The sequence below is a fragment of the Apodemus sylvaticus genome, chromosome 1 (genome assembly GCF_947179515.1).
Source record: "Apodemus sylvaticus chromosome 1, mApoSyl1.1, whole genome shotgun sequence".
Classification (NCBI taxonomy): domain Eukaryota; kingdom Metazoa; phylum Chordata; class Mammalia; order Rodentia; family Muridae; genus Apodemus; species Apodemus sylvaticus.
Window position 1 is genome coordinate 51,476,321 of NC_067472.1, and position 13,094 is coordinate 51,489,414.

At 43.0% G+C, this 13,094-nt stretch overlaps 2 protein-coding genes across 3 annotated transcripts in view; both read left to right on the forward strand.

The window, feature by feature from the left end:
• The window catches only part of Dtx4 (deltex E3 ubiquitin ligase 4), an 852,074-nt gene that overhangs the window by 773,278 nt on the left and 65,702 nt on the right, over positions 1-13,094 (forward strand). The window lies entirely within an intron of this gene.
• The window catches only part of Stx3 (syntaxin 3), a 43,154-nt gene that overhangs the window by 13,154 nt on the left and 16,906 nt on the right, over positions 1-13,094 (forward strand). For both annotated transcript variants that reach the window (XM_052189382.1, XM_052189384.1), the window contains exon 2: positions 4,388-4,471. In XM_052189382.1, coding sequence (XP_052045342.1) covers positions 4,388-4,471 — 84 coding nt within the window. The remainder of the gene's footprint in view (positions 1-4,387; positions 4,472-13,094) is intronic.

Genomic DNA, 13,094 nt, shown 5'->3' on the forward strand with positions numbered 1-13,094 from the left:
CTTTCCTTGATCCATTCACCAGGTAGCTTCTTCCTAATTCTTTAGCATGTATGCCAGTTTGAACACTAAGTTCATATCATGTGGGTGTTTCTGTGTGTATATGTGTGTATCAGATGTATACTTGAGGTCTCTTCCCTTAGTGCAGGTTCTAGGCCATCTTAGGAAAGAACATTCTTGGAACTGGAGAGACGGCTCATCAGTTAAGATCTTGCCCTGGTATTGCAGAGGACCCTGGCTCCATTCTCAACATGCTCATGGTGACTCACAACTGTCCGTCCGTAACTCCAATGCCAGTGGATACAACATCCTCTTTTGATGTTTGTGGGCACTATATTCAAGTGGCACGTAGGCATTGCAACACACCCACAACATAAAATAGACGAATAAACAAATCCTTTAAAAAAGGACATTTTGGACAAAAGCTTTCTAGAAGAATGATGGTATTGCATTTTCTAGGAAATAGCCTAGGTGTCTTCCCTCTGAGAGGCTGGGATGCTAAGGGTGCTTGAATAATGAAACATTTTGTTCCAACTTTGGAAACTGATATGTGAATTTGAGTGTGCAGGCTAGTGTGAATGCATTCAGCTAGAAGTGATTAATTTTCTGTTAAATATTCAAGAAATATGGAATAAATTATTGACATGTGTCTCAGTCACTCTCCTATTGCTGTGAAGAGGCATCATGACCAAGGCAACTCTTTTTTTTCCTTTTTTTTTTAATTCGATATATTTTTTATTTACATTTCAAATGATTTCCCCTTTTCTAGCCCCCCACTCCCCAAAAGTCCCATAAGCCCCCTTCCCTCCCTCTGTTCTCCCACCCACCCCTTCCCACTTCCCTGTTCTGGTTTTGCCCTATACTGCTACACTGAGTCTTTCCAGAACCAGGGGCCACTCCTCCGTTCTTCTTGTACTTCATTTGATGTGTGGATTATGTTTTGGGTATTCCAGTTTTCTAGGTTAATATCCACTTATTAGTGAGTGCATACCATGATTGATCTTTTGAGACTGGGTTACCTCACTTAGTATGATGTTCTCTAGCTCCATCCATTTGCCTAAGAATTTCATGAATTCATTGTTTCTAATGGCTGAATAGTACTCCATTGTGTATATATACCACATTTTTTTGCATCCATTCTTCTGTTGAGGGTTCTTTCCAGCTTCTGGCTATTATAAATAGGGCTGCTATGAACATAGTGGAGCATGTATCCTTATTACATGCTGGGGAATCTTCTGGGTATATGCCCAGGAGTGGTATAGCAGGATCTTCTGGAAGTGAGGTGCCCAGTTTTCTGAGAAACTGCCAGACTGATTTCCAGAGTGGTTGTACCAATTTGCAACCCCACCAGCAGTGGAGGAATGTTCCTCTTTCTCCACATCCTCGCCAACACCTGCTGTCTCCTGAATTTTTAATTTTAGCCATTCTGACTGGTGTAAGGTGAAATCTCAGGGTTGTTTTGATTTGCATTTCCCTAATGACTAATGAAGTTGAGCATTTTTTAAGATGCTTCTCCGAACCAAGGCAGCTCTTACAAAGAAAGCATTTAATTGTGGGCTTGCTTACAGTTTCAGAGGTTACTGTAATTATCAGCATGGTGGGGAGCATGGGCATGCAGGCAGACATGGTGTTGGAGGAGTAGCTGAGAGATCTACATCCTGATCTGCTGGCAGAGAGAGACACACACAGAGAGGGGCAGAGGGAGAGAGAGAGAGAGAGAGAGAGAGAGAGAGAGAGAGAGAGAGAGAGAGAGAGAAAGAGAGAGAGAAGAAGAAGGAGGAGGAGGAGGAGGAGGAAGAGAGAGAGGAGGGGAAGAAGAGAAAGAAGGCAGAAGGGGGAGAGACAGAGACAGACAGAGAGACTGGGCCTGGCTTGTGCTTCTGAAACACAAAAGCACACACCTAGTGACACACTTCCTCCAGTAAGGCCACACCTCACAATCTTTCTAATTCTTTCAAATAGTGACACTTCCTGGTGTCTAAGCATTCAAATATGTGAGTCTGTGGGGGGACATTCTTCTCTAAACCATAAGTATAATGTTGACCTTTAATTGCAGGTGATAAGGTTGATTTTGGCTAAATGAACAAAATAACTGTTGAGCTAACCGAAAGAATACAAATTGAGAATCTGTAGAACCTGCCTGCAGCCAAGGGAAGTGGGGCTCAGGAAAGGGAAGGGGGCAGCTTTGTTGGGTGCTACAGTTAGCGTAGGAGGCTTCATTTCCTTCTGACTCTTCTCACAACTCAAATTCCTCAGGGAGTTTGAGTGATCCCAATGGCCTTCCCAAAATCAGGCGGGGAGCGTGAAAGAACATTCCATAGAAGGTGCCCCGGGCTGGCAGGCAAATAAATCAGTGAATGTGTTGTAAGAGATACCCTTGATAACCCTGGCCATGACAGTAGGCCATAGAGGTTGACGTGGAGGGTCTTTACAGAGTGGTGGGAGCTTCAGGGAGGTTTGAAAGTTTGCATAGGACAGACAAACATTGGGCTGTCTGAAGTGAATTTTAAAGTTGTAAACGATTTTGCTAGTTGGACAGATAATTTTTTGGTTAGAGTTCCTGTGTATATAGCAGCATGGAAAGAAAGATGCTACATATAAAGGAATGGAGTGTCTAGGAAATACTAGGCATTTCAATGGCGGAGGGTGAAGTGTGGTGGGTTGCATTCTAAAGGCCCTGTGTGCTTTTCTGAGCAGAGATTTTGGTCCTAGGAGATGAGCTGTCATTATGTGACCTTGGGTGTCAGGAGGGCATAATTAGAGTTTTTTAGGAGATAATTGTAGAATGGGTAGAAGGACCCTCAGATTCAAGTCTCTCTCTCTCTCTCTCTCTTTTTTTTTTGGATTTGTTTTTTTTTGAGACAGGGTTTCTCTGTATAGCCCTGGCTGTCCTGGAACTCACTCTGTAGACCAGGCTGGCCTCAAACTCAGAAATCTGCCTGCCTCTGCCTCCCAAGTGCTGGGATTACAGGCGTGCGCCACCACGCCCAGCTTGGATTCAAGTCTCTTAATGTAGCTGTTAAGCTTGGGATGCTGGCCATTCCAGACCAGACAGAAAATGAGATGCTGAAGAGATTTCATAGGTGGTTTCAGATTTTGATGGGAATTTATGGATTTGTCAGAATGGTAACAGGCGAGGTGAGGCCTGGCTGCTTTCTTGCTTGTGGAGTTCTGAGCCTTTGAGGGTGATGTAGCTGGATGTAGATGGCTATAAGGCATTGAAGGGTTTAGTGAAGGCAGGTGTAAGGGTTCCCCTGCCTTCACTTTCAACAGCCGGTATTCTGTGTGCTTAGAGTCAGCAGTGCCCTGTTATATCACTTGTCTGGGAGAGAGCAGTTGGGAACGATTGTGGAGACAGTTCAGGCTTTTGTTGCTGGGTGGGAATGGGGTCACTTCCTCTAGGTAGCCATTTTGTATTCTGAGGAGGAAGGTGAATGAGGAGGAGGCTTGCATTCCCTGAAGTTGCTGGGGACTAGTGAAAGAACTTCCCTTTCCTTATAAACATGAGCTCGTGGAATGGAACAATGTGGTTTTCTTTGCAATAAGTAGTTTCTAAGCACAGGAAAATATTTTCCTCCAGCTTTGAGAATCAGCGGCTCTTGCTTTGAAGGAACTGCCTGGAACTTGTTTAAACAATATGGTCAGGTTAGAGACTGCCTGTTACTAAACCTCTCTAAATTTTAGGTTCTTCAACTAGAGTAAGGTACAAAAATGCCACCACCTATAGCCACAAGATTGGACTGGGTATGGAGTTCAGTGACAAGCACTTTGCTAATGCATGTGAAGGCCTAGGTTTTGACCCCCAGTATAAAACAAAGCAAAACAAGACAGATGACTACAACCAAGGTATTAATTGTACAGTGTACTAGAGCCTGTGTACATATGTATATGTTCATTATATTCTTATCTATCTATCTATCTGTCTGTCTATCTGTCTGTCTGTCTGTCTATCAGTCTATCGGGTTTTTCTGTGTAGCCCTGGTTGTCCTTGAACTTGCTTTGTAGACCAGGCTGGCCTCAAACTCAGAGATCTACCTGTTTGTCTTCTGAGTGCTTGGGATTAAAACATGCACTACCACCACCCAGATTACCTCATTTATTTGTTTACTAACTCTATGAAGTAGTGCTATTAGCTTTTGACAGTTAAGGCACCCAGGTCCGATAAGCTGGGTAGTAACTTGCTTGTCCTTTCTTTCTTCCCTGGCACAAAGTCAGGAGGAAGAGCTTGGATTTAATTCCAGGCAACTCCGGGGCATTACAGCAGTAACTTCTTGTTCAGTTTAAAGAAAATTGTGTGCGCACGCAAGTGAACCTAAATACAACACCTTCAATCACAGTGGCTGTTTATTGTGTTTCTAGCCTCACTCTGGCCTGTTCTGGTGTCTTGCAGAAGCAGCTGACGCAGGATGATGACACGGACGAGGTCGAGATTGCTATTGACAACACAGCCTTCATGGATGAGTTCTTTTCCGAGGTGGGCAGCCTTTCCGTGGTTTTTTGCTTTTTGTTTGTTTTTCCTGAATGTACAGAGGAAGCAGAATTTCCTCAGTAAGAATAAAGAAACCTTAGATCTTTCAATGCTGGCAAAGGAACAGATGGACAGGCAGAGTAGTTAGTTCCAGGGAGATTCTGTTTTTAATTCTTGAGAGTATCTCAACTTTACATCTTATTAAGGAAGTCAGAAGAAAGAGGCGCAGAGATGGCACAGTGGTTAAGAGCACTTTGTGTTCTTGAGGAACTAGGTTTGATTCCCAGCACACATGAGGTGACTCACACCTTTTGTATTTACAGTGCCAGGGATCCAAGGCCCTCTTCTTGTCCCTACAGACACCAGATGTGCACCTGGTACACATATACATGTAGACAAAGCACCCATGCCAATAAAATTTAAAAAAAGATTTTTAAAAGTCAGCAGAGGGTAAGTTATATGTAATTAAAGATAGACTTGTAACATCTCCAGTTCATGACAACATTTTAATGATGTCATTTCTTATTTAAAGTCATATAATTTAAATTCATCGTCAACCACGGGATCACAGCTAGGAGTAAAAACACAATTGTTGCTTCTTTAGGCCTTTGATTTATATTGGTGAAATTTGTTGTTTCTTAAAATTTTCCTAATTGCTTTAATTCTGGTGGTGACAGAGAAAACAAGATGCTACCGGCTGGTATTTATAAAGTCACATGTCTTACAGATTCATGTGCCCTTTGAGCACGAGGGCTTACAGAATTGAGTTATGGTAACACTGAGAGGCAGAAGCATGAGGCAGGAGGGTGTCAAGATGTCGACAGAAATGACGGCGTCAGAAATTTCTATACTTAGGTTCAGATCTCAGCCTGCTTTTCACCAGCTGTTGATTTTGTGAATGTTCCTTAACCCACTGAGCCTTGTTCTCCTCCTCTGTAGACTGGGATTGGTTATATGATGATTTTCCACAGGGTAGGATTGGGTCTGATTGTGCTCATAAAACATTTTGAATGTTGCCAGGCCCCATGCACTCAGTGAATAGTACTTAGCTCCCCTCCCCCTCCACAGTCCTACTGTCACTGAAGTTCTTGTCCCTATTTGTCTTAGGGTTTTACTGCTGTGAAGAGTCTCCATGACTAGACAAACCTTAGAAGGACAACATTTAATTGGGGCTGTATTACGGGTTCAGAGGGTCAGTCCATTATCGTCAAGGTGGGAACGTGGCAGCGTCTAGGCAGACATGGTGGAGCAGGAGCTGAGAGTTCTACATCTTCATCTGAAGAAGGCTGCTGGCAGAATACTAGCTTCTAGGCAGCTAGGATGAGGGTCTTAAAGGCCATACCCACAGTGACACACTTACTTCAACAGGGCCACACCTTCTAATAGTGCCACTCCCTGGGCTGAACATACACAAACCATCACACTATTTACCTTTTTATTTCCCTGGAAAGAAATGGAGACCTCATTTTCTTTCTGAGGGGTAATTCAGGAGTTTTCCACCATCTGGTTTGTGGGTGTGGAAAGTGGACCTCCAGAATTCCCCTGAGTGGCGTGGGGTGGAACTTGACAGTTCATGCCTGCTCATCTGCTAGATTATGAACTGGGTTGAATCCTACTGGGCTTCCTTGTCTAGCCTCAATAGAAGAGGATGCGCCTAGTCTCACTACAGCTTGATATACCAGGGCTGGTTGATATCCATGGGAGGCCTCCCCTTTTCTGAAGAGGGTAGAGGAGTAGCTGTGTGGGGGAAGGGAGGAAAGGATTGGAGGAGAGAAAGGAAGGGGGAAACAGGTCAGGATGTAAAATAAATAAATTGAAAGAGCTAGCCTGAGTGTGCGTTGTTCTGACTGGAAAGCTGGCTGTAAGCCTCCACAGTGTCTAATTCTGCTTGTGGGTGGGTGCCACCTTTCAGTCAATGACTCAAAGTGAAGTCAAACAACATTCATATTGTTCTGCTTTGTGGACAGTGCAAGACAGTGCTCTTGTTCAGTGGTGGAGGTGGACTTGAGTTGATGTCAGAAGACGTCTCCAGTCACTGTAGTCTTTCCCTGGTGACTCGCATACAGTAAAGAATATCTTCTCCGTGATGAGGAATCTTCTCTGGTACCGCTGTTCTCCCTCTTTCCCTGCACCACACGAGAGTCCCTAAGAGGCAGTATTCCTTGCAGGTTAGGAAGATGGTGCACTTTGGTCTGTAAGTAAAGGCTAGAGTCTGTTTTCCTAGTTGGTACTGGGTACCTGGTCATGACCATCCTTTGTTGGAAGGGACACACTGTGCGCCTTCACAGAGATAAGATCACCAGGACTGCCATTGAACCTGGCATAATACACCCTCTATGACCACACTGCTGTCCAAACATAGCCAGGGACTGTTAGTAAACAACAGACCCGGGGTTGGGCATGACTGTTTGGTCAGTAAGAGTGCTCATTCTGGATGGCAGTGCGAGGTGCCCCAAGCCTCTGTGATCAAGTATTTGAGAAATTGACTTTTTTCCTATTAGAAATGTGTTTGTTTAAAGATACTGCTCTTCAAAAATTCAATTACATTATTTAGTGTGTCTGTGCATGTGAGTGCATGCGTGTGCATACATGGGTCTTGGCACATATGTAGGTCCAGAGGATGACTTGCCTTGAGGGAGTTGTTCTCTCTGACCAGGAGGGTCCCAGGGATCTAACTTGTGTGATGGAAATGTCTTTACTGAATGGACCATTTTGCTGGCCCTCTCTCAGAGATTTAGAACACACATTATCTTTCTAAAGGCTCCAGGAAGTTCCACAGAGAAGAAACTTACTTTACTAGGCTCTGTCAGCGTTTGGTTCTTCACAGACCTGATGTGGAACTTTAAGGAATTAAGGAAGGATTTAATTTAATTTAAGGATTAAGGAAGTTGAGTGACTGTACTTTGGGACAGCCTGTAGATAATTTGTACTTGCTATGATTTTTTTAGCCTAAAAGTATGGACTCAGGCTACTAGCATCATTGGGTTCTGCTGGGGTCCTCTGCCAATGAATGGCTTTGGCATCCATTTGATGGGCAAACTGAGGCAGGCAGCCATTGCAGGTCAGTTCTTAGAGGTGCTAACTGGGGTGGGTCCAGATATCTACAGCGGCTGCTGCCAAGGCAGCTGGTGATTAGAGAAGCTGCTCAGCAGAGTTTTTTTCTGAGGGAACAAAGCTTAATTTACTGGGGCTGCCACTCTCTGTGGCCAGTGGGAAAATGATGAAATCTTTTAACTAGCTAGGGCCAGCGAGAAAGAAGAAGAGAGAAAATTCACACACACACACACACACACCGAATGAATGAAACAAAAGGCAGAATCCAATAACTTCATACATACAAATATATATACATATATACATACACACACAATACATGTATACAGACCCACAGATAGACATATACCTATTGACACATAGAATGGTTAGAGCCAAGCTCCAGCAAGCAGACTCCAAGTATTCCACATATACATACATAAATACACACAATTGGTGGATGGAAGGAACAGTGTTCCAACCCCCATTCACACAAACTTTACACACACACACACACACACACACACACACACACACACACACACACACAGTTGATGGATGGGAGAAACAATGTGCCACACCATACTTTATTCTTTCTTCCATAGCCTATATATCCCAGCAAAATCTCTCAGGTAGTATACAGTTAAACTGTGATTGCGTGTTAGTTTTCTTCTAGTAAATGATTATTAAAAACAATGTGTTTTTCCATACCTTTATAAGAAATAGTATTACACGTAGTACAGTTATTCTGAAAAACCCACATATATTCATAATCAAGCAACTTGTTATTGATTAATAAAGTGTAAGCAAGCAAGGCAGTTTTCTCAGCCAGTTTCTCTTACTGGCATGCTGCACTTTGCAGTTACAAAGAAGTAATTATTTTATTATTTATCTTTAAAATTAATCTTGAAAAAATCTGAAAAGAATCACACATCTAAATTTTTATGTAAAAATCTGTTATATCTGCCATAAATCCTCAAAATGCACATCTACTCATCAATAATTCTTAATAAACCATATCCGGAAGCTGGGGGCAAAAATGGGTATAAGAAATCAATTTTCGCCAGCCCAGCCTCAGTGAGAGCCGTTGTTCCTGTTCTGACCTGACAAGGTCCTAGCTTAACTAATAAGAGCGGGCCTTTCTGAGCTTCATATTATTCCCTAAGGTTTTCTTTACATCAGAGCCAGTAGGAAAAACATCTCAACCTACTTCACTAACAACTTTATTTTTCCAGATGTTTTCTAAGGGTGGCAGTCATTGTTGACAATCTGCCTCTCTGCATTCTTCTCTACTAGGGTGGTGCTAGGATCATAATCTACTCCAGCAGCAATGCCTGAAAGATATCAAGCATTACTATTGCGAATGCCAGAGATGCTGCCCCGTGAGGGACTGGAAGCCCCCTTAGAGTTTTCATATAACTCTTAGATTAAGAGGGATGTGAGGGCAGCAAGCAGAGCAGAATTCCATCACAGCACAGAGTCCTCAGGACACATGGTCCTCAAGGCCATGCTGCACCAAGGCCCACCACCTGGCTGTGGCCACCTGTGGGCCACATCCGCATCCCATGAGTTCTAAAGCCATTTGTTGTTCCTCTTGATTGGCCCTTGACAGTCTTTCTAGATTACAAAAACTTCAGCTCACAAAGTGGAAAGAGAGCAAAGACAACTAATCCCATTTACAAGGGATCCACCTTCATGACCTAGTAACCTACAAAAGCCTACATTCAAACACCTGTACATTAAGAATCAATGTATAAGTTAGTTGGGGAACAATATTCAGTTCATTATAGGAATGACACTTTTGCTATGAGTATGAAGCATATCTCTCTCTCTCTCTCTCTCTCTCTCTGGTGTTTATGTATGCATGTGCACACGTGTGCATGTGTATAGGAAGACTGAAGGACAACCTCAGGTGTCAGCCTCATCTCTTGAGATATGGTCTCTCACTGGCACCGAACTCGCCAGTTAGGCTAAACTGGCTGGTCAGGGATCTACCTGTCCTTGACTTTCTACTGCTAGGATTTATTATAGAGTTACCTCTATACCTTGTGCTTTTGCCTGGGTTTTGGGAATTGGATTCCGCTTTTTAAATTTACAAGAAAAATGCTTTACCAACTGGACCATTTCCCACAGCCTTAAGCATGCTTATTTCTTAAAGTTAATTGCAGCCATACATCATTAAACAGACATTTATAGACAGGCCCTGTGTGTTTGGTATCATGAGGTCCATCAAGTAGTCTGAGATGAGAAACACAGCCCTGACATTTTAAGTGGTCTTCACTTAACACCCAAAGTTCTTCAGAGCTAAGCTGGGGCAGGGGTGGGGGTGGGAGTTAGGTAAGGGTGTGTGTAGATGGAACAGTAGGGGACACAGAGGGACTAATCTTGAAGCACAGGGCAGGAATTTGCTGTTTGGGCTCTGTTAGAGCTAGAACCTTTCAAAGTAATTATAATGTAGAAATCTAGGCATTAGAGTCAAATCTAGCAGGCTAAGAACTCTTTAACTCTTTCAATAGGGTATTGCATTCAAGGTGAGTAGGCAAACTGGTAGATTCTGATTTCTAGGCTCTTCAGTTAGTGAGGCAGGAAGCTTTGGCTGGTCATTTGGTAGTTTGTTTTTGACCTGTCTTTTCCACCTCCTTTTCTGCCCTTTGCTCTTTATTGCTAGGAACTACATTAAAAATGTATATTACTATACAGATTAGCAGAGTTATATGCCATATATGTGTATACTGTGCTCTTGCTTTCTACTGTGGTCCCACTTTTAAGTTCTTAATAGTGACTCACCTGCTTTCATGTTGTGTGTGTGTGTGTGTGTGTGTGTAAATTCTGTATAAGAGAAAATATACCTAGTTGACTTTCTGAGTCTGTTTTAACATGATTTTTCTCATTAACATGTTAGCCTCTAGTTCCATCCACTTTCTTACAAATACTATTTTATTCTTCTGTCTAAATGATGTTCTTATGCACACATTTTTAATCCGTTTATCACTCACTGATACTTGGGCTGATTTTATATCTTGTAATTGTGAATATTGCAGCAGTAAACATGGGTGTGCAGTATCTCTGCTGCATGCTGACATCATTTCCTTCAGGTGTATTTGTAGGTGTGGTGCAGCAGGGTCATACACAAGCCTGATTTTAGCTTTTTGAAGAACCTCCATACTGATTTCCATAGAGGCTATATTAACTACATTCCCCTCAACACTGTATGTCCTTATTCACTGTGTTCTTTTTATGATTGACTTCTGATTGGGGATGATTGGTGTTTCAGCTTAGTTGATTTGACAGTATTGTCTTAGAAAACTTGTTTTTATTGGTCAGCACAATTCTGAGGTCATTCTTTTCATTTATAAAAAGAAGTAGGAGTCAAGCGTGGTGGTGCATGCCTATAATCCCAGCACTTGGGAGGCAGAGGCAGGCGGATTTCTGAGTTCGAGGCCAGCCTGGTCTACAGAGTGAGTTCTAGGACAGCCAGGGCTATATAGAGAAACCTTGTCTTGAAAAACCAAAAAAAAAAAAAAAAAAAAAAAAAACACTGTCTTGATAAAACCTTTTAGGGACTTCAGTTTCCCCACCCTTTCTTCCTCCAGCCTCTTTACCCCTACTCCACTCCCAAGTCCTCCTCCTCCTCCCCGCCTTTCCTTAGAAAAGAGCAGGCCTCCCAGGAATATCAATCAGACCTGACATAACAGGTTACAATAAGACTTGGCACATACAATTTCATCAAGCCTGGGCAAGGCTAAACCCAGTAGGAGAAAAAGGGCTCCACAAGATTCAGGGACAGCCCCTGCTCCCACTGTTAGGACTTCCACAAGAACACTAAGCTAGTCAGCCATCCCACACATGTAGAGGACTTGGGTTAGACCCCTACGGTTTCCCCGATCTCTCAAGTTCCCGTGAGTCCCAGCTAGTTGCTTCTGTGTGCTGCGCTCTTGTGTCCCTGACCCCTCTAGTTCCTCCAGTCCCTCCTCCCCATCCTCAACAGGACTCCCTAAGCTCCACCTAATGTTTAGCTATGGGACTTTGCATCTTTTCCCATCAGTTGCTGGATGAAGTCTTGTCAGAGACTAATTTTTAAGCAGAATAAGCAAAACATTTTGCATTTCCTTTCACCTCACCCAGCCACAATCTGCCAGGACTTTCTCTGTTTTCTGTTTTCTTTTATTATTATTATTATTTTATTGGATATTTTATTTATTTATATTTCAAAAGTTATTTCCTTTCCCCATCCACCTTCCACAGAAACCCCCATCCCATCACCCTCCCCTGCTGCATCTATGAGGGGGTGTCCCACCCACCCACCCCTACCTCCCTCTCCTCTCATTCCCTTACACTGGGGCTTGGAGAATTAGGTCCAGGGGAAGGGGCCATTATGCCTGCTCTGGAGAGATAGCTTGGTGGTTAAAGCACTTGCCACACAAGCATGAAGATAGAGCTCAGATTCTCAGAACTCATGTAAATGCCAAGTAGGCATGATTTCTCCCTGTAATTTCAGCCTCAGAAGACAAGAGATAGGGGAGCTCTAGAGCAAGCAGCCATGTCCATGAACACAAAATTAGCCTCTGTGACCCTGCCTCAATGAGTAAGGTGTTTTAGGGATTGAAGATGACTCCCAACATCAATTCCAGGCCTCCATACATGTTCACACATGTGCATTTGTACCCTGGGGTGCTTTGAATATGCTTGGCCTATGGGAAGTGGCACTCTTAGGAGATATTGGCCTTACTGGAGGAGGTATAGCCTTGGTAGTGTGTTATTGTGGATGCAGGGCTTTAAAGTTACACCCCCTTTCTCTCTCTCTCTCTCTGTCTCTCTCTCTCTCTCTCTCTCTCTCTCTCTCTCTCTCTCACTCAAGTTTGGCCAGTGTGATCCAGACTCTCTTCCTAGCTGCCTGCAGAAGACAGTCTTCTCCCGGCTGTCTTTTGATCAAGATGTAGAACTCTTGGCTCCTTTAGCGCCAAACCTGCCTACACGGCACCACGCTTCTCATGACGATAATGGACTGAACTTCTGAAAGTGCAGGCCAGCCCTAGTTAAATGTTTGCCTTTATAAGAGTTGCCTTGGCCATGGTATCTCTTTATACCAATAAAATCCTAACTAAGACACACCCATATGTGCTCATACACTTGCAAACACATGTACACATAGCACACATATATGTATTGAAATGGAAAAAGATAAAAACAGCTTCCTCCCTTCAGTTAGATGAGCCTGGTTAGTATCCTGTGGTAATTCTAACTGGCAGCACCGATTATCAAGAGTATAGTTATCTATAAGTTTCTGTAAATGGCTACTGTGGACACTAAGATTGCTGTAGGCTTAAACAAGATATACTTTTAAAAGTGTATCATAGTGCCTGACATTATAATAAATGAGTTTTTATTGCTGTTTTTGTTTAGTGTTACTACTTAACATTCATTATGTACTTGATGTGGTGTAAGTTTGTTCAGGGTCATAAACCTGCTAAGAGGTAGAGCTGAACCCTGAACCTGCTCTGCTTGCTATTTTTTTTTTATTGTATCATATAGAGTCTCATATTGCTGAGAGATCATTGGTATATAGTCTGAAAATCAATATATAGTAAAAAGGCAC